At 48.0% G+C, this 20,638-nt stretch overlaps 1 protein-coding gene across 1 annotated transcript; it reads right to left on the bottom strand.

Annotated features, from left to right (window-relative positions):
* Window positions 1-248: 248 nt before the first annotated feature.
* Window positions 249-19,794, bottom strand: LOC117386280 (insulin receptor substrate 2-B). Its single transcript, XM_033983619.2, has 3 exons — window positions 16,130-19,794; window positions 15,478-15,869; window positions 249-4,938 (listed from the first exon to the last, which is right to left on the bottom strand). Exons 1-3 carry the CDS (start codon window positions 19,468-19,470, stop codon window positions 4,934-4,936), a joined length of 3,738 nt encoding a protein of 1,245 aa, XP_033839510.1. The 5' UTR covers window positions 19,471-19,794; the 3' UTR covers window positions 249-4,933.
* Window positions 19,795-20,638: the final 844 nt, after the last annotated feature.

Below are 20,638 nucleotides of genomic sequence, written 5' to 3'. Positions count from 1 at the left end.
AGTTTTAGTCCAGTTTCAGTCCAGTTTTAGTCCTGCTTTAGTCCTGCTTTAGTCCTGCTTTAGTCCAGTTTCAGTCCAGTTTTAGTCCCGCTTTAGTCCTGCTTTAGTCCTGCTTTAGTCCAGTTTCAGTCCAGTTTTAGTCCCGCTTTAGTCCTGCTTTAGTCCAGTTTCAGTCCAGTTTCAGTCCAGTTCCAGTCCTTGTTTTCAAACGCAGATCAAACCACAGCTTTGCCTTTACATGGACACAGTTTATTGCAGTAGCTCTATCTCCAAAAGCAAAACTTGTGATAAATAAAAACACTTTTTGCGCCGCTGCAGTTTGTCCCTCCGGCTTCCCGTACTTGTAGTTTTTTTCCTCACCGGGGAAGGCGCAGAGCCACAGAGCAGAGCCGGGGGGCGCTCCGACACACGCAGCTCAGATATGTACACGAGTGGGACGCATTCAGAGACGCATTCAAGGACACGGGGAGCGGAGGAAAAAATACAAGCCTTTTTTTTTTTTTTTTTTTCAACTAAACTTTAAGGGAAATAAACCAACTTTTACTACACAGCAGCAAATAAGGTGTTTTATAGTTACAAAAAATAACATTATATAGGCAAAAGTCGTAACCAATTTTCTTTATACAAATAACTGCAAAAATGCCAATACTACCGCCTCCCATCGGCAGACAGGGGGCGCTCATACAAGAAACTAATGATGATTTTATTTGTAAACTAGATACAAAAATTAAATGAAAACTTTGCATACCGTACCCTACTCTGCACAAAGGCCCACGATAGAGATTTAAATATATTAATCATTTTCAAATTCCCAAAATGTCAAATGATTGTAACAGGACGAGTTTAGAAACGACAGAGCATTCAAATACTTTCCGTTTTTTTATCGACTACCCCCCCAAAGATCTACAGTTTTTGTCAAAGAAATCCAAAACAATCAGGTACACAACAGTTATGAACGATTATTATTATTATTATTATTATTATGGTTATTTTTACTTTTACAGGGGAAAAAAAAACCTTAAATACTTTTAAATCTTTGTTCGAGAATTTATCGACGGGGGAATCTAGGAGCAGACAAAAATAATTCAGATTGTTCATAATGTACAGATAAGACATTTTAAAATATTTTCTTTAAGTTGGTTTAGCGTCAGTGCACCTCCAGGGGGCGCTGGTACCACATTCAAACCGAGCACAAAAATAAGAATCAGGTTTTTTGGGGGATTTTTGTAGTTTTTTTAGGGGGATTTTTGTAGTTTTTTAGGGGGATTTATGGGGTTTTCAGTCAAAAATCGTTGGAGGTATAGAGCGAGATGTTTACCAGTGCAGTTTAAATTAAAAAATAAAATTAAATGTTTCTTTTTCTTGCTACAGAACCAAAAACTGAACAATTCTTGATGATTTATTTAAAGCCACAGAGTGTAACTTTCTGAAAACAGCGCGTCGCCCGCTTGATTCCACGGAAAAAGAAAGTTAAAAAAACACATTTCGGAACGTTCTCCACCGCGACAGAAACGTTTTATGCCGTACGGTGGAATATTACGCCCGAAAGGAACAATATTTCCATGGAAACAAGCAGGAGGAGTCAGATTTGTGGAGGAGCAAGCCTGTTCGCAGTAAATATTAAGATTGAAACGTTACACTCTACGGCTTTAAAATCGGGCGAGTGGCAAAATACGAACTTGAAAAATCAAATTCAAGTTACGCATTTTTAAAACCCGCAAAGTTCTCTACTGCAAACATCTGAACAAGGAAATGTACCGTAGTGAGTCTTTAGTGAATGACAGAAAAATCTCATCTAAAAAGTATGAAATTAAAATGGAAATAGCAGATTTTCAGACAGATTTCAACGCGCAACTTTGCTCAAACGGTTCATTTAAATAGTGTGATGTGATGAAATGATGGAACGAATGCCCAAACGAACGGCGCCGCTTCAGTTTATAATGCCACTGTAAAATATTGCACCAAAAATATAATTAAATAATAATGAAAGTCAAAATTAAACTGTGAAACGAAGCAGGTGAAGGTTTGACCGAGGAGAGCAGAGTCAAAGACATGTCCAAAAAGACACAGGGACTGTTAGAAAAGACGTGTTCATCTGATTCTGGTTTAGTCCTGGTTTAGTCCTGGTTTAGTCCTGGTTTAGTCCTGGTTTAGTCCTGGTTTAGTCCTGGTTTAGTCCTGGTTTAGTCCTGGTTTAGTCCTGGTTGCAGTTTAGACCTAGTTTAGATCTCAATTTGAATGTATTTGAAAGCTCCATTTGCATTTTGGACCAACATTCTACAGGCCAATCTTATTTAAAACAGATGGAAGCAGATAACATTAAATTGTTCAAATTCAGGTTTCTGAGTTCTTGGGTCTAGTCACTGATAGAAATGTTCAGGTTCGACATTTGTGCATTTACATTTTGTATATTTCATGGTAAAGTGCAGTGGAAACAACAGGGAAAACTCATTTTAACTGGAGTTTTTCATTGATAAAGTTTGACTGGATCAAGTTGCTCACAAACAAATGTGATGAAGGGAGCATTAACAAGTCCTGGTCCGAGTCCTGGCCCAGGTTCTAGTCTTTAGACAATGTAAAACAAAGTGAATGAAGGATTTCTTGGTCTAGTCTCGGGCCCAGTCTTTGTTCTAGTCTCGGGTCTAGTCTCGGGTCTAGTCTCGGGTCTAGTCTCGGGTCTAGTCTCGGGTCTAGTCTCGGGTCTAGTCTCGGGTCTAGTCTCTGGTCTAGTCTCTGGTCCAGTCTCGGGTCCAGACTCGGGTCCAGACTCGGGTCCAGACTCGGGTCTAGTCTCGGGTCTAGTCTCGGGTCTAGTCTCTGGTCCAGTCTCGGGTCCAGTCTCGGGTCCAGTCTCGGGTCCAGTCTCGGGTCCAGTCTCGGGTCTAGTCTCGAGTCTAGTCTCGGGTCTAGTCTCGGGTCTAGTCTCTGGTCTAGTCTTGGTCATAAATTCTATAAAGCAGTGAGTTTGACGTCGCCTGCAGCGTTAGCTCCAGTCAAATGAAGCTCATCGAGGCCGGAGCAGTTATAGCAGCGAATTTGGAGCCGACTTCCATATTTGGAATTCCGACTGCGAGTATCATAGCGACCAAAGAGCCAATCAGGAGGTAACGCCCCTTCCCGCCCGCACCGCTGGTTTCGCAAGGAGCGGACGCTTAGCAACGCTGTCAATCAAACCTGTTGCTAACGTTAGCAGGCGTGACCTGGGGGAAAGAAGGCGCCTGATTTGTCTGTTATTAATGTTCAAATCTTTATTCACGGACAAAATGGCGAAATAAAAACCCCAGGATCATGTAGAGCGGGTTAATACGAACGTTTTAAGATCAAAATGACGAGTCTGACAGCAGCAGGTACAGAGAGAGGAGCCAGAAACGCGCCCATGATCACTTCCTGTTTGGAACGTGGCGGCTAGCACGTTAGCTATGTCCATTTATATAAACAGTCTATGGTCCTGGGCTAGTCCTGGTCTGGTTTCTTCTCACAATAAAAACATTGAAATCTGATAAATCCTTTTTATAATGAATTAGACCAGGATTTTTTTTTTGTTTATTTAGTTTTGTCTGAACAAACTTTTTCCCCAAATGGGCAGATTCACACAACATTGTCTGAGCAAAAACATGTAAACTTCAGGAAATAGGATAAAGTTGAATTGATTTGTCAAACAATTTTGGAAAACAACACGTGTTTTAACCAACGCACTCAAAATTTTTAACATTTTAATAAACAAAATCCAAAATGAACCGTGTTTTTTGAGTCTTTTGATCAGCACCGCTCTCCTCATGAGGTAAAAAAATATATATAATCATAGAAAATAGTGTTTGGATCGTACTGTATTTGGACTGTTTTAGTACCAGAAATGTGTCGACTGAGGAAACTGCACTGGTAAACTCTGAAGGACCTACCCCTACGTCGGCGCGTAGGGGGCGCTGTAGAGTTTTGTACCACTCCTGAAGCTTGCATGGACCCAGCCACAAACTTCACAGCCAAAAATCGAGTTAAAATGGCTTTAAAACTCATGACTCATCTTAATTTGAAGATTCTGTAGTGTTCTGAAATGCCCCTGTGTCAGATGCCCTCCCTGCGTCTCCATGGGGTCTTATTCTGTATAAAAAGCTGCTCACCCTGCAGCTTAAACCTCGACCAACATGTTCTGAAATGCCCCTGTGTCAGATGCCCTCCCTGTGTCTCCATGGGGTCTTATTCTGTATAAAAAGCTGCTCACCCTGCAGCTTAAACCTCGACCAACATGTTCTGAAATGCCCCTGTGTCAGATGCCCTCCCTGTATCTCAATAGAGTCTTATTCTGTGTAAAAAGCTGCAAACCCTGTAGCTTAAACGTCTATAATTATGTTTCGAAATGCCCCCGTGAGTCAGATGCCCTCCCCGTGTGCGTGTCAGATGCCCTTTCCTGTGCTCTCTCCGTGTGTGTGTGTGTGTGTGTGTGTGTCAGATGCCCTCCCGTCTGTCAGATGTCTAAAAACAACTCAATTTAAGATGAACATTTTTAAATAAGTTTCATTTCGAAGCCATTTTAACGAGATTTTACTCCCGCCGCACTGTACCGTTTTTGAAGAGAGGGGGACACAAGTAAACGGCACGTGTCAAACAGTTTGAGGGGTAAAAATGATGATAGAAAGGATAAACATTAATGCGTTTTGTCAGTACCAAGATGGCTGAAGAGTCCAACCTCCCTTTTTCAATTTCACAGTTTGTTTGGGGGAAGCAGCCCACGATGGAAAGGGACAGAGGGATTATCATTGTTATTATTATTATTATTATAAAACAAAAAGATGAGATATGTTTAAAAAATAATTAAAAAATCAAAAAAAAAAAATCAAATGAAGGTTAGAGTTGTAGTGACAGGCGTTGTCCAGGAGGGAGCAGCAGTTTGGAGGGCGCCGGTGCAGCGTCCACTTCAAGAAGAAGGTCCTGGGCCTCAGTCTGGAAAAGAAGAAGAAATCTGGTTAGGTCTGGTTTTAGTCCTGGTTTAGTCCTGGTTTAGTCCTGGTTTAGTCCTGGAGCTTTACACCTGGTTTAGACCTGGTTTAGACCTGGGTTTAGTCCTGCTTTAGTCCTGGTTTTAGTCCTGGTTTTAGTCCTGGTTTTAGTCCTGGTTTTAGTCCTGGTTTTAGTCCTGGTTTTAGTCCTAGTTCAGTCCTGGTTTAGTCCTAGTTCAGTCCTGGTTTAGTCCTGGTTTTAGTCCTGGTTTTAGTCCAGTTTTAGTCCTGGTTTTAGTCCTAGTTCAGTCCTGGTTTTAGTCCTAGTTCAGTCCTGATTTAGTCCTAGTTTTAGTCCTGGTTTTAGTCCTGGTTTTAGTCCTGGTTTAGTCCTGGAGCTTTACACCTGGTTTAGACCTGGGTTTAGACCTGGGTTTAGTCCTGCTTTAGTCCTGGTTTTAGTCCTGGTTTTAGTCCTGGTTTTAGTCCTGGTTTTAGTCCTGGTTTTAGTCCTGGTTTTAGTCCTAGTTCAGTCCTGGTTTTAGTCCTAGTTCAGTCCTGGTTTTAGTCCTAGTTCAGTCCTGGTTTAGTCCTAGTTCAGTCCTGGTTTAGTCCTGGTTTTAGTCCTGGTTTTAGTCCAGTTTTAGTCCTGGTTTTAGTCCTAGTTCAGTCCTGGTTTCAGTCCTAGTTCAGTCCTGGTTTTAGTCCTGGTTTTAGTCCTAGTTCAGTCCTGGTTTAGTCCTAGTTCAGTCCTGGTTTTAGTCCTAGTTCAGTCCTGGTTTTAGTCCTAGTTCAGTCCTGGTTTAGTCCTGGTTTTAGTCCTGGTTTTAGTCCCTGTGTCACAGACTGTATAAATCTGTATATTAGGAATTCCAACCGTAAGTATCATAGCAACCAAAGAGCCAATCAGGAGTGAAGCTGTTGAACTGCTGGTTTAGCAGGTGCATAGCAACGCAGTAAAAAGAAAGCACCTGATTTCAGGGAAAGACGGCGCCTGATTTGTTTGTTATTAATGTTCATGTCTTTATTTACAGACAACAGTGAAATAAAAACCCCAGGATCATGTAGAGGGTTAATACCAACATTTAAGACCAAAATGAAGAGTCTGACAGCAGCAGAGACAGAGAGAGAGGACACAGTTTAAAAAATAAATTAATTAAAAAAAAAGAAAAAAAAGAAAAGAAAAAGTAAATTCAAAATAACAAACAAAAACAATAAAATAAAATAAAATAAATAAAATAACTCAAAAAATGAACCCCGTGATCATGTAGAGGGTTAATACATGTAGAGAGAGAGGACACGGTTTTTCAATAGAAAGTGAATTGGAGCCAGAGTCGATGGAGCAGGAAGTGCGTCCACGCTCACTTCCTGTTTGTAACGCAGCGGCTAGCAGGTTAGCTATGTCCTTTTATATATACAGTCTATGGTCATAAAGTACAAAGGTCACACGCACACTCTCTCCTCCATCCCCTCTTTTCTTTTCTAATCCCCCTCTTTCTCCTTCTCTCCTCTTTCTCCCTCGTCTTTCTATCTACTCTCCCTTCTCTCTCCCTTCTCTCTCCCTCTCCTCCTCCCTCTCGCTCTGACCCCGTCTTTGGCTTCGCTCCCGTGTCGAAATACCACACGGCCCGTCGCTTTTGTTCACGCCACAAACCCCACCGAAAAAACACGCCACTCTCCAGGAACACGCTAAAAACACGTGACTCTCCGGGAATGTGGCCGGCGGACGGTCACACGCTGAAAACACCAAAACACGGATCACGGGGAAAACGAAAATAAACTGTTAAAGATCATATTACACCATTTTCTGATCTGTGTTAAAACGTTTCCTCGTCACAAACAGACCTGGAGTTGTGTTTTGTTTCATTTGCACACGAGTTCTTCTTCTCTCAAACTGAAAACGCTCCGTTCCACCTTGTGATGTCATCGTGTGGTGATACAGGAAGTGCTCCACTGTGTTTTTAAACTCCACACGCCTTAATTTCTAGAATCATTTGGATCATTTCAGCTCTGGAACTTTACTGAACTAAAGGTAAAAAAATAAAAAAGGAGCCAACTTGAAAACTACCACTTGATGACATCACAAGGTGGAACGTCGCATTTTGAGCTTTGGAGATGTGACAGACGAATAATAAAGTGTTGCTCAAACGTATGGATGAAAGAAAACACAATTCCAGGTGTGTTTTTGTTTTCCTCATAAAATTACAAATGCATTGGAATGGATTTAATATCAGAACGTATTTAATTTATGATTTTTTTTCGTACTCAGCCGTAAAATCCACACAACAGGTTTTTAATTTTCTTATTTAGACTTTATTTGGTCCAACAATACCTCTTCGTAAATAAATAGTTTAAACAAAAATCTAAAAACTGTTTGAAAACAACAGATTTCAGGCTCACAAACCAACTCCGGCACCATAATATATAATACTCCCTACATCTCATCTGCGTTTTATTTTTTATATTTTAATAGTAGGATTTGGTTTAAAGTTTCTCATTTTAAACACGTCCAGAAGAATCGACGACAACGCTGAAATCTGAACGGACAAATGAAAACAAGAATCACATTTCAGAGCGTGTTTGCACAGATCTACACGACGGGGTTAGCGCTTTTTACGCTTTGCTAACTGTGTCCGTTCAAATTGTGATTTCGATTCGATGCGGGGAGAGAGAGAAAGATAGACAGACAGAAAAAGAAAAGAGGGAGGGACAGAGCGAGGTCCCGCGGTTCAAAACAAGTCCAATCCTGACCTGATCTGACCTCGCTCACACCTGCGTTAGCTTTAGCTTTAGCCGCCGCCGCGCCGCTGAGCTACGCCACAACAGGGGTCAAAACTACAGACTGCAAAATAAGAGGAAAACATGGGGGGGAAAAAAAAACAAACAAAAGTGTCCTGGAGTCGAAAGTAACAATATGAAGTCTGATCATGTGGAATACTGAGGCTTTAAAGGCACACTGCGGAACTTTTTAGGTGGAGGGTCCGCTACCTGCTCGTCTCCATGGAGATGTTGATAGTTTTCCCGGAGTATTTCACAGTATTGCATTAAACTGTTCTTTCTATGTCCACGGGGAAAAGACAAGTGGGTGACTGGGCCATGTTACGAATCAGTTCCGTGGAGCGGCGGTTATTCGAGGCAATAAAAACACTGAACATGGAAATAAAATGCTACACGTGCTACAGCTAAATGCTAACAGGACTCGAGGCTGGAGCGGGCGGCGGTTTATCGTGGGTGTGCGGGCTTTAGAGGAGAGGACGACTTGAACGCAAATCCCATCGGAAGTTTGGCTCCGCCCCCCGATAACCTGTGATCTGCCCACGGCGCCGACAAGTGTCCACAAGCTCCGCCCACATGAGTTTATCGCAGGACGGCGTTATAGCACAATACTGTATACTCGTAACTCGTCTCTAACTCGTCACTTTGTCTGACGCCGCTCCACAGAACGTTCATGAAGGGGTCTGCCGCCTGCTGGTCTCCGGGTTATTGCTTTGCAGAAAAGTTCCAGCGTACAGCTTTAAAACAGTGTATGGAAACTGCTCGCCTCCGGACCAGACTATGGACTATAGGGGCAAAGAAGAGCTTTTTCTCCTACAGGATCCTACACTCAGTGAGATACAGGACTCTATAATACTCCCTACAACGACTCACTCTCATGTGATATATAATACTCCCTACAACTGTACAACTCACCTTTATATATAATACTCCCTACAACTACATCAATTCACTCTTATGTAATAGATAATACTCCCTACAACTGTCCGACTCACCCTTATGTAATATATAATACTCCCTACAACTGTCCGACTCACCCTTATGTAATATATAATACTCCCTACAACTGTCCGACTCACTCTTATGTAATATATAATACTCCCTACAACTGTCCGACTCACCCTTATGTAATATATAATACTCCCTACAACTGTCCGACTCACCCTTATGTAATATATAATACTCCCTACAACTGTCCGACTCACCCTTATGTAATATATAATACTCCCTACAACTGTCCGACTCACCCTTATGTAATATATAATACTCCCTACAACTGTCCGACTCACCCTTATGTAATATATAATACTCCCTACAACTGTCCGACTCACCCTTATGTAATATATAATACTCCCTACAACTGTCCGACTCACCCTTATGTAATATATAATACTCCCTACAACTACATCAATTCACCCTTATGTAATAGATAATACTCCCTACAACTGTACAACAACTCACCAACTTGCAGAGTGACGGTAAAATGAATAAATATTTAAAGATCAGACAGTGGACAGGGAGCTACTGACAACTTGTTAAATACTACACAAATAAAATAAATACTTCACCAGAGACATAATACATATTTAAACAACGCCACAAACTGAAATATTCTACATATAAAATAATCATGCAGTGTTTATTTGTATTCATTTGAATTTCAGTAAGTTGGTTATTTTATGTTTTACAATTTTAATAAAACCGAGTGTTAGCTTTGAGACACAGTGTTAGCTAGCGCGTGGACTACGATATAATTATGCCATATTTGACACCAGTCTCTTGCCGTTTTTGCTGCTTGTTTTGAATTGTCCCTGTTTGTATTTTTGTCTTTGTTGTGGTTGTGTTTGTGATTGTGTTTGTGGTTGTGTTTGTGATTGTGTTTGTGATTGTGGTTGTGTTTGTAGTTGTGGTTGTGGTTATGTTTGTGGTTGTGATTGTGGTTGTGTTTGTGCTTGTGGTTGTGTTTGTGGTTGTGGTCGTGGTTGTGGTCGTGTTTGTGGTCGTGGTTGTGGTCGTGGTTGTTTTTGTGGTTGTGTTTGTGTTTGTGGTTGTGTTTGTGGTTGTAGTTGTGTTTGTGGTTGTGTTTGTGGTTGTGATGTGGTTGTGGTTGTGATTGTGTTTGTGATTGTGCTTGTGGTCGTGTTTGTGGTCGTGTTTGTGGTCGTGGTCGTGGTTGTGGTCATGGTTGTGGTCGTGGTTGTGGTCGTGGTTGTGGTCGTGGTTGTTTTTGTGGTTGTGTTTGTGGTTGTGTTTGTGGTTGTAGTTGTGTTTGTGGTTGTGTTTGTGGTTGTGTTTGTGTTGTGTGCGTCCAGAGTGTTTCCCTCGTGGATCTTTAAAGTTTCAGTCTCAGTGTAATAAACGCTCCGTGTGTGCTCAGCTCTGACAGGGAGGCTAATAGATTCTTTCCGTTCAGGGCCGAGAGGAGCAGAGGCTTCGTTTACAGGCTAAATACAGACTGGCATCAGGAACGAGGGACGAAACTAGAGCTGAGAGAGAGGGGGAGGAGAGAGAGGGGGAGGAGGGGAGAGAGAGGGGGGAGGGGGGGGGGAGAGGGAGGGGACAAGGAGGAGAGAGTGTGGAAGGGAGAGAGAGAAGGGCATCAGGAACCAGGGACGAAACTAGACCTGAGAGAGAGGGGGAGGAGGGGAGAGGGGGAGGAGAGAGAGGGGGGGGGGGAGGAGGAGAGAGAGGGGAGGAGGGGAGAGAGAGGGGAGGAGAGAGAGGGGGAGGAGGAGGAGAGAGTGTGGAAGGGAGAGAGAGAGAGAAGGGCATCGGGAACTAGGAACGAAACTAGACCTGAGAGAGAAGGGGGAGGAGAAAAGGGGGAAGAGGAGAGAGAGGGAGGGGGAGGAGAGAGAGAGAAGGGCATCAGGAACCAGGGACAAAACTAGACCTGAGAGAGGGAGGAGAGAGAGGGAGAGAGAAGAAAGAAGGGAGGATGAGAGAGAGGAGCAGAAGGAGAGGTGAGGAGAGAGAGGGGGTGAAGGAAAGAGAGGGGGAGGACGTGAGGGAGAGAGAGGAAGAAGGAGTGGGGGAGGAGATAATGAGAAGTGCATCGTGAACCAGGATGAAAGTAGACCTGAGAGAGAGAGGGTGAGGAGGAGAGAGAGGTGAGGGAAAAAACAGAGGCGGAGGATAGACCAAGAAAGAGAAAGGGAGGGTAACAGAAGTAAAGAGTGGGGTAAGAGGAGAGAGAGGAGAAATGGGGTAAGAGAGAGAAGAAAGGGGTAAGAGGAGAGACAGGAGAGAGAGGTAAAAGGACAGAGAGCGGAGAAAGGGGTAAGAGGAGGGATAGGAGAGGCAGAAGAGAGAGGAGTAAAAAGAGAGGGGTACAAGGAGAGACAGGAGAGGGGGTAAGAGGAGAGAGGGGTGAGAGAAGAGAGAGAGAGGAGAGACAGAAGAAAGAGGAGTGAGAGAGGAGAGGGTTAAGAGAAGAGAGGGGTGAGAGGAGAGAAAGGTAAGAGGAGAAAGAGCAGAGTGGGGTAAAAGGAGAGAGGGGCAGGAGGAGAGAAGGTTCACAGATGTCAGACAGATCAGAAACACACGATACACGGCCATTTTGAGTCCTGACCTGCAGCAACCACACCACTTAAAGCTGCACTGTGTAACTTTTATGGTGGATTCCATCTCAGCTCTGTGCAAACTGCTGCTGTGTTTTTAAGCAAGACACTTCTCCCACCTGTGTGAATGTGTGTGAACAAATCTGCAGTGTTAAACGGGGTATTTTACTTCTACGGGGCATTAAAGACTCAACAACGTCATCGACTTAGAAAATCGCCAACACGTCGTCTTTAGAGTCTTTACTTAATGTGGCAGATCTCACAGGTGCAGGACACTCAAACATCCAGTTTCCACACACAGGACCAGAGTCAGAGCGGCTCAGAACGTAAAACGAGGGTAAAACGAGGGTAAAACGAGGGTAAAACGAGGGTAAAACGAGGGTAAAACGAGGGTAAAACAACAGCTCCTCGTCTGGTAAAAGCCAGTTCAGAGCTGCATGTGCCGCTCTGTCTGTTGAACTCAAACAAACTTTCCTTCAGGGAGAGTCCATTTCTGAGCTGAGCTGCACGTGCAGGTGGCGTTAACGCGCGTACACGCCCACCGCAGACTGTCAGAAGCACGGCGCCGTGGACTGTTTGGGCGATTAGTAGATTCATCGCAAAAATAAAACAATAAAGGAGTGGAGTCCAACACTGACGCTCGCTCTGGTCCCAGAAGTACGTTTTTCCCATTTATTTTACCGATGGATTTTTCAAAAAATGTAAATATTAAGAGCATCATGGAGGTAAACTAGCTCCGTGCTAACTCCATAACGCCGTTATTTTAAGTCTAAAAAGCACATTTAAAACACAAGATTGTGTGAAACATTTCAGAAACAAACTTAAAAAATTATGGGTCTCGTGGTCATTACCTCAGAGCAGCTGAGACCTGAACTTTCAAACTTTTCCAGAAAGTGTACGGAAAAAAGAAATGAGAAATTTACTTCTGGAAACCGGGGGCGAGTGAATCACTGTGGAGCAAAACAAAGACAGAGGAACGACAAGAAGAGCATGAGAGGAGCAAGAGAGGAGAGAGAGAGGGGTAAGAGGAGAGAGGGGTAAGAGAGGAGAGGAGAGAGAGGGTAAGAGAGGAGAGAGGAGCATGAGAGGAGAGAGAGGGTAAGAGAGAAGAGAGGGGTAAGAGAGGAGAGAGGGTAAGAGAGGAGAGAGGAGCATGAGACGAGAGGAGAGGAGAGAGGAGCATGAGAGGAGAGGAGAGAGAGGGTAAGAGAGGAGAGAGAGGGTAAGAGAGGAGAGAGGAGCATGAGAGGAGAGGAGAGAGAGTAAGAGAGAAGAGAGGGGTAAGAGAGAAGAGAGGGGTAAGAGGAGAGAGAGGGTAAGAGGAGAGAGGGTTGAGGGAGTGGGGTAAGAGGACAGAGAGGAGACAGATAAATAAAAAATAAAAAATTATAATGGTACACTAGAATCTTTAGGGCAGCATTTTTTTTTACTTAATCTGGTTAAAAATGTGCAAAAACCTAAACTCACAATAAAAATAAATCACTGGCTGCAGCTCTAGTTTTGTAATTCATATTTTAAGCCACTTTAAATTGTTTTTGTAAATAATTTGAACAGTTGTCGTATTTAAAATGATATTATCTGCCCTGGGTCTCACTTCACACTCTGTCTCTGGAGCATGTTTCCAGGGGGACACATCCAGGTGTGACGCCGCAGCTGACAGGAAGTGCATTCCAGAGCCGCGATGATGCGTTTCCCGTCGGGCCGCCCGGACACGCCACAACCACAATTACACCGCCACATCAAAGGCCCGACGGCAGACGCGACGGTCCGCCCCCGAGACGACTAGAGGGAGGAACCAAAACATGTGCGGCTAAAGACCTCCAGCTAGGTACTCCTGAGGGAAACCACTATTTGAACGGATATAATCACCAAATCACACAGACTGAGGTTTCTGAAGTACCATTGTTTATCTCCAGGTTTATTCTGCATAAAAACTGATGATCCTGTAGTTTTTTTAGATCTTTTTTTTTTTATTTCAAAACGGGAAAAAATAATTCAAGTGAAAATCGTGATACGTCAAAAGTAGTAGTAGTAGTAGTAGTATTAATCATTTTAACAGTAGTTACCCTATAGACTCACACATTGGTTATACACATATAGTTGCAGTAGTAAGAAGTAGTAGTAGTAGCATCACCTGTAGTATATTAAATAGCAGTAGCAGGAAGTAGTAGTATCAGATGTAGTAGTAGTATCAGATGTAGTAGTAGTAAATAGCTGTAGGGTGAAGTAGTCATAGCAGCTGTAGAAATAGTAGTAGGATGTAGTAGCAGTACTAGCACATAGTAGTAATAACAGCTGTAGTAGTAGTAGTAGCATCACCTGTAGTATATTAAATAGCAGTAGCAGGAAGTAGTAGTAGCAGATGTAGTAGTAGTATCAGATGTAGTAGTAGTATCAGATGCAGTAGTAGTATCAGATGTAGTAGTAGTAAATAGCTGTAGGGTGAAGTAGTCATAGCAGCTGTAGAAATAGTAGTAGGATGTAGTAGTAATAGCTGATGTAGTAGCAGTACTAGCACGTAGAAGTAATAACAGCTGTAGTAGTAGTAGTAGTAGCAGCTAGTATTACTACTACTACTACAGCTGCTGCTACTACTACTAGTAATAGCCGCAGCTGTAGTAGTTTTAACTGCAGTTCTGCTCTAGACTTTGCACTTTGCTTTGTCCCACATAAAGCTCTGCTCTTTACTGTTGACTCATCCTCGCTGACTCACGCTGCTCCAAACACTTTAGAAAACACATGATTTCATTTACTAGAAACTACTCTACCCACGATGCACTTGTGTCTGAAACAGGATACAGTTTAGAGACGGAGATGGGCACTTCCTCCTAAGAGCGGAGAGACTCAGATCATTCGCTTAACGGAGACACGAGTGAGACGGAGAAAAGGTTAAACCGGGTCAACACGGATCTGAGTAGGAAAAATACTGGAATTGTGATTTTTTCTGACAAGGATTGGGACTGGATTTGCGATGTATGTTTTAATAACGGGAAACATGTCCAGAAGAACTGACAAAAAGACTGAAATATGAACTGGCAAACTAGCACAAGAGTCACATTTCAGAACATGTTTGTGCAGAGCTAAACTACAGGGTCAGCAGTTTTTAAGACGGGAGATTTTGTTGTTGGAGGAAATTACAGCACTTCAAAAAAAACCAAATCTGAGTGTTAAATACTTCAACAAAAGATAACAGAAAGCCATGCTAATCTTCACTATAATCCCCAGCTGTATTCTGAGCAGCACACACACCTCAAGGCTCAAAACAGCAGCCAGACCGACCTCAGCCAGCCCCGGGGCAGAGGCGACTCCCACACTTAACCAGGACTATATCAGGCCGGTGAACTCAAACCACAGGCGAGTTATACGCGGACACGGCACGAAAAGGCTGCGCAGACACGGCAGGGTAAAGCTGCAATATGGAACTTTTGTCTCCATGGATACCAGCGTGTCTCTATGGAGGCAGATGAGAACAATGCCATACAGCAGATCACTCCAAATAAAACAACTCAGTACTGTAGACAAGGAGTGTCAGGTGCCCTCCCGGGTGTTGCAGATGCTCTAAATGTGTGTCAGATGCCCTCCCGTGTGTGTCAGATGCTCTAAATGTGCGTCAGATGCCCTCCCGTGTGTGTCAGATGCCCTCCCGTGTGTGTCAGATGCCCTCCCCTGTGTGTCAGATGCCCTCCCGTGTGTGTCAGGTGCCCTCCCGTGTGTGTCAGATGCTCTAAATGTGCGTCAGATGCCCTCCCGTGTGTGTCAGATGCCCTCCCGTGTGTGTCAGATGCCCTCCCGTGTGTGTAAAATGCTCTAAATGTGTGTCAGATGCCCTCCCGTGTGTGTCAGATGCCCTCCCGTGTGTGTCAGATGCCCTCCCGTGTGTGTAAAATGCTCTAAATGTGTGTCAGATGCCCTCCCGTGTGTGTCAGATGCCCTCCCGTGTGTGTCAGATGCCCTCCCGTGTGTGTCAGATGCTCTAAATGTGCGTCAGATGCCCTCCCGTGTGTGTCAGATGCCCTCCCGTGTGTGTCAGATGCTCTAAATGTGCGTCAGATGCCCTCCCGTGTGTGTCAGATGCCCTCCCGTGTGTGTAAAATGCTCTAAATGTGTGTCAGATGCCCTCCCGTGTGTGTAAGATGCTCTAAATGTGTGTCAGATGCCCTCTCCTGTGCGTCAGATGCCCTCCCTCACAACAGCGGCTCAGGACTCACCATGTGTGGAGGAGACCCGGTCCGAGCGGCTGAAGTCTATACTGGCATAGGTGGCGTTCTCTGGTAGGGGCAGGGCTCCGGTGGGTGTGCCTCCGGTCGCCATGGCTGCGGTGGGCAGGGGCGGGGCTCCGGTGGGCGTGGAGGAGCTCCCGGTGTCGCTGCCGGAGGTCACGGTCGTCGCGGTGCTGCCGTCGTCCCGCAGCTCCAGAGCGATGTAGTTCAGTCCGTTCTGATATCCGGCGTTCCGACTGATCCTGCTTCCGGACGACCCAGAGGAGGAAGAGGAGGCCGACGTCACCGGAGACAAGCCCGAGCCCTGGGAAAGGTGAGAGTCTGCTCCCAGCCCCTCCACCGACATCCACACGCTGTCGAAGGAGGCAGAGTTGCTCCACCTGCACAAACAGACAATAATATAACTTTTACAAATACACAAACATTTTAGCTGTATTAAAGTAGTTTTATTTTCATTGTCAAACCAAACAACGTCTATAAAAACAAGCTTACATTTGGTTATTTATAGAACGTTTGTCTCCTATTAATGGTTTTACAATTAAGATTTATGATTGGGCATCTCTGAGCTTGTATGTTGTAAGCTTAACATTCCCAAATCCAGTTATTTTCCCGATTGTCACTTATGTTTGTACCGACTCACCTGGACGGCTGACCCTCCGGCAGGTAGGACCCATTTGCTGCTCCAGGATTGGTGGATGTAGTGATCGTCGACGTCCCTCCCGCCGGTGCGTTGGTGGAGAAGGTTTCGGAGCTGTGGCGCCTCCTTCCCTGCGGATCAGCTCGCACCACTTTGGGCTCAGTCGCAGCCGCCCCGGGGCTGATGGGAGGGAGCGTGGCAGGTCCGGGGGGGTTGTAGCGCCCCTCCAGGAGGCACAGGTGCTGGAGCATGGCGGTTGGACTGGTCCTGTCCCTGCTCATAAAGGTCATGTCCGTGTAGTCGTCCCCCTTACCCCATCGCCCCCCGCTGGCCGCTGCGGGCCGGATGTAGCTCGGGGGGTTCCAGGGGGCGACCAGGCTGGGCCGGGGGGACTGGCTCTTCTCCGGTCCCACCTCCAGGCACATATAGTCCTGGTGCGGGGCCGGAGAAGTGCGCTGCTCAGAGGCATCAGGGAAGGGATACGCCGGCGGCTGTTGCTGATGTGGAAAATGTTCCCCAAACTCGATGTTGATGTACTCGCCGGGGCTGGAGGGGTCATCGGAGCGAGACGGCGCCGACGTGGACACACCTGTGGAGGAGGTGGCTGGTTCGCTCGCTCTGATTGGCCCGTGGAAGCTCCTCCGGCCCAGGGGAAGGCGGTTGGGTCGCGTGCGGCGGTCCAACATGGCGGCGGTGGTGTGGTGGGCGGAGTATGGGGGAGGCGGGTGTGAGGGGGTGTGGCCAGGTTTGGCGGGTGAGCTCATGGGCACGTACTCACTGTAGTCTCTCTCGTCTCGTTCTCTCGTGGGCGCCTTGTATGAACGTGGCAGAGAGAAGTACGGGTTGTGAGGTTTGGGCGTGGCCTCCGGGGTGGAGGGGGCGTGGCTCCTCGCTCCGCCGCTGTACGACATGTCCATGTACTCGCCGTTCTCGGGGCGTTCTGCATCTCGTTCTCTGGCGTGAGGCGAAGCTTGCACTGGGGAAGGAGAGCCACCGCTGCCCCCACCTGGCAGCATCATCATGTAGCCGTGAGAGTCCGTGAACGACTGCGGCTGTGGAGGGGGAGGGGCCACGCGGGAAAAGAGCGGTGAGTGGGAGGGCAGCATGGGCATGTAGTCCGGGGGTGTGTCCCGAGGAGACGCTGCCACGCCACACATCATGGGCACGTAGCCGCTGTCCTCTTTGGCTGAGGAGGAGAGGGGTGGGCGCTCACTGGTCGAATCGTGGCGAGGCAGAGTGGACGGGCGGCTTTGGCTGTGCTCGGAGCAGGAGCTATAGTCCGAGCGCAGAGACGAGGACGAAGAAGAGGGACCCCCTCGAAGGAGCCCACCTCCAAACGGCGCCACATCCGAGCTTTCGTCCAAGGAGAAATTTGTCTGTGTGGTTTTCTGATACACCGCCACGCCGGACCCACTGGTGGCGCCCCCTGTGGGCCGCGAGCATGAGTGAGTCCTCCTGCGCAGCGAAGAAGAGGAGAAGCGCTCATCTTCAGTGGACGTGCCCTCGTCTCGTAAACCGTCCGCTGCTCCGGGCCCAAACACGTCACGGCTCCAGCCCATCGCCATGTAGTCGTTCAGACAGTTTTCCTCTCGGATCGGCGGTGTGTTCCCGAGCGAATCCGGTGTGTTGCTGCGGACTCTGAAATACCTGAAATCTCCGGGGCTGGAGCCGTACTCGTCGGAGGAGTTGAACCCTCCGTCAGAAGGTGAGCCACAGATGGAGGCGCTGGAGGGTCGTGTGAGGGTGTCGGAGACTGAGCCGTGGCCACTGCTGGAGGACACGCTCACGGGGCTGGTGGTGGAGGGGAAGTGTGACACGGGCAGAGAGGCAGAGCGAGCGTGGTACGTGGACGCCCCTGGGACAGCTCTGGCGAAGCGCGCACCTGCCGTATTCGTACCTGTGCTGCCTGTCGCCGCCGCCGCCCCACCCGCCTCCTGCCTGCCCTGTTGGACTCGCGTGGAGTTCAGATGCACCAGGCTTCCCGTGGCGGAGCGGAAAGGCCGGTTCATCGTCCCCTCGCCTTCGCTGGACGTCCTAAAGCGATATCCACTCGCGCCGGAGCTTTTACTGGAGGGCGGCGTCCCGACCACAGACTCCGTCCTTGATCGCCGCTGTAATCCTGTCTGACTCGGAGGTAGGTTTCCAAGATGGCGGCGCGTTGTGATGAAGGGCATTGGGTTTGAGCCAGACGACTGACTTTTACTCCGCGGGCGAAACTCCGCGAAGGCTTTTAAGGCTTTCATCGTCTCCAGAATGGTCTCGTGCATGTTCTGAGCCACCACAGAATCATCCACCTGCATCCAGATCTCTCCAGGCCCAATCGAAGAGGATCGTCCCACCTCGATGAAGAAAAAGCTTTCCGAATGCCCGCAGCGCCGGATGTTCATCAACTGCAGGTTCACGCAGGGAGTCTCAGAGTTCAACTTGACCAGATGAAGAGTTTTACTGGACAAACACAAGCGGTAAACTCCGGTGAGGTTCTTCGTCTGTCCCAGTCCCTTCGGTTTCACATTCACCTGCCACACCTCCTTAAACACCGTCCCAGGCGTCACGGTCCCGTACCCGTCGTCCAGATCGTCCGAATCCACGTGCCCCTTCTTTCCCTCGTTCATCAGCGCGCTCACGGCCACGTACCAGTCCTCCTGCTCCGCCTCGTTCTCCGCCACGATCGCGAAATACTCATCCTTGGTGTAGAGGGCGATGAGGTGCTTGTTCTTGGAGTCCGCCCTCTTGTTCACGGTGAAACACTGGTACAGGTAGATAACTCTTTTGGGGGAGGAGGGGGCCACGGCAGCTGCGGAGGAAGAGGAGGAGGAGGCGCGCAGGCTGCTCCGAAACTTCTTCTCACTGTCGTAGTACTCCAAACGACTGGGTCCGGAGTGACTGGCCGCGCGCAGCACAAAGAACCGCTTATGTCCGTGCTTCTGCTTCCGTAAATATCCACATTTACGAATATCATCCACGGCGTCCGAGCTCACCGGGGCGAAAACATGACTGCTGCTGGAGGAGGCGGCTGCAGCGGGGGACCGGGGGGGCTCCTCCTGCGCCAGCCCGTGCGTCGGTGTGCTGTCCCCGGACACATGCTGCTGCTGCTGCTCCCGGGGCTCTTTCGGGGCCTGGTGCACGTTGTGGAGGTGACTAGAGGGCGGTAAATGTGGGTGAAACCGAGCCCCGCCGCCTCCTCCGCCGCTGCCGATATTAATTACCGGAGAAGGGGGTTCCCCGGCTGGCTCCCCGGCTGAGCCCTCTCCGTTGGCGGCTGCTCCGGGCCCCACGTCCCGCTGCTGCGCCTCCACCATCAGCATCGCCGCCTTTCCTTCGTGGTAATCCGTGAAATTTGCCATCGGCGCGTACAGTCAAAGGTCACTTTAGTAGCGGGCTAATCCGTGCGGACCTAGCCCCCATTCTTGTTTGGGAGCTAACGGAGCTAGCCGCGGCTCACTCCAGAAGCGGCTCCACGCAATCTCACGCCCCGCGGGACCAGATTCCGCCACAAAAACTCGTTCTTTCGGGTCTGTAGCGACACGTACAGTCCCCCCGGTGCTGCCTCTGTGCGGTGTTTCCCGTTTGGACGCCGTTAGCTCTGGTTTAGCACGGGTTTAGCTAGGTTTAGCTCGGCTAGCAACTCTTCTGTTCAGCCGCTGTGCACGTCTCTGGGCCCGGAGCACAAACAACACATGACCCTGTGCGTCACGGCTCAGGGGGCGGGGCCAAGCGACGTTTCAGAGCATTTCAGTGGTCCGTTGTTCTGATTGACACATTCTTGGAGCCTTTAGAGCCAATCACAGTCAGATTTACGGCTTTGCGTCAATGCCTCCGACCAATCGCGTACAGAAGAGTTTTATTGAAGTTAAAAATAGGCGGTGACTTCGCTGTGGGTCTGCAGCAACAAGAGCAACAGAGAAAACTGACCCTGGACCAGCGAAAACCCGGAGACCCCAGAGCCAGACCGGGCCAAGACCGAGCCCAGACTCCAGAGCCAGACCGGACCAAGACCGAGCCCAGACCGGACCAAGACCGAGCCCAGACCAGAGCCAGACCGGACCATGACCGAGCCCAGACCAGAGCCGGACCAAGACCGAGCCCAGACCGGACCAAGACCGAGCCCAGATCAGAGCCAGACCGGACTAAGACCGAGCCCAGACCAGACCAAGAGCCAGACCGGACCAAGACCGAGCCCAGACCAGAGCCAGACCGGACTAAGACCGAGCCCAGACCGGACCAAGAGCCAGACCGGACCAAGACCGAGCCCAGACCAGAGCCAGACCGGACCAAGACCGAGCCCAGACCAGAGCCAGACCAAGACCGAGCCCAGACCGGACCATGACCGAGCCCAGACCAGAGCCGGACCAAGACCGAGCCCAGACCGGACCAAGACCGAGCCCAGACCAGAGCCAGACCGGACCAAGACTGAGCCCAGACCAGACTGGACCAAGACCGAGTCCAGACCAGACCAAGAGCCAGACCGGACCAAGACCGACTCCACACCAGACCACAGACCAGACCAAGAGC

The sequence above is a fragment of the Periophthalmus magnuspinnatus genome, chromosome 18 (genome assembly GCF_009829125.3).
Source record: "Periophthalmus magnuspinnatus isolate fPerMag1 chromosome 18, fPerMag1.2.pri, whole genome shotgun sequence".
NCBI lineage: Eukaryota > Metazoa > Chordata > Actinopteri > Gobiiformes > Gobiidae > Periophthalmus > Periophthalmus magnuspinnatus.
This window is presented reverse-complemented; position numbering and strand designations above follow the sequence as displayed.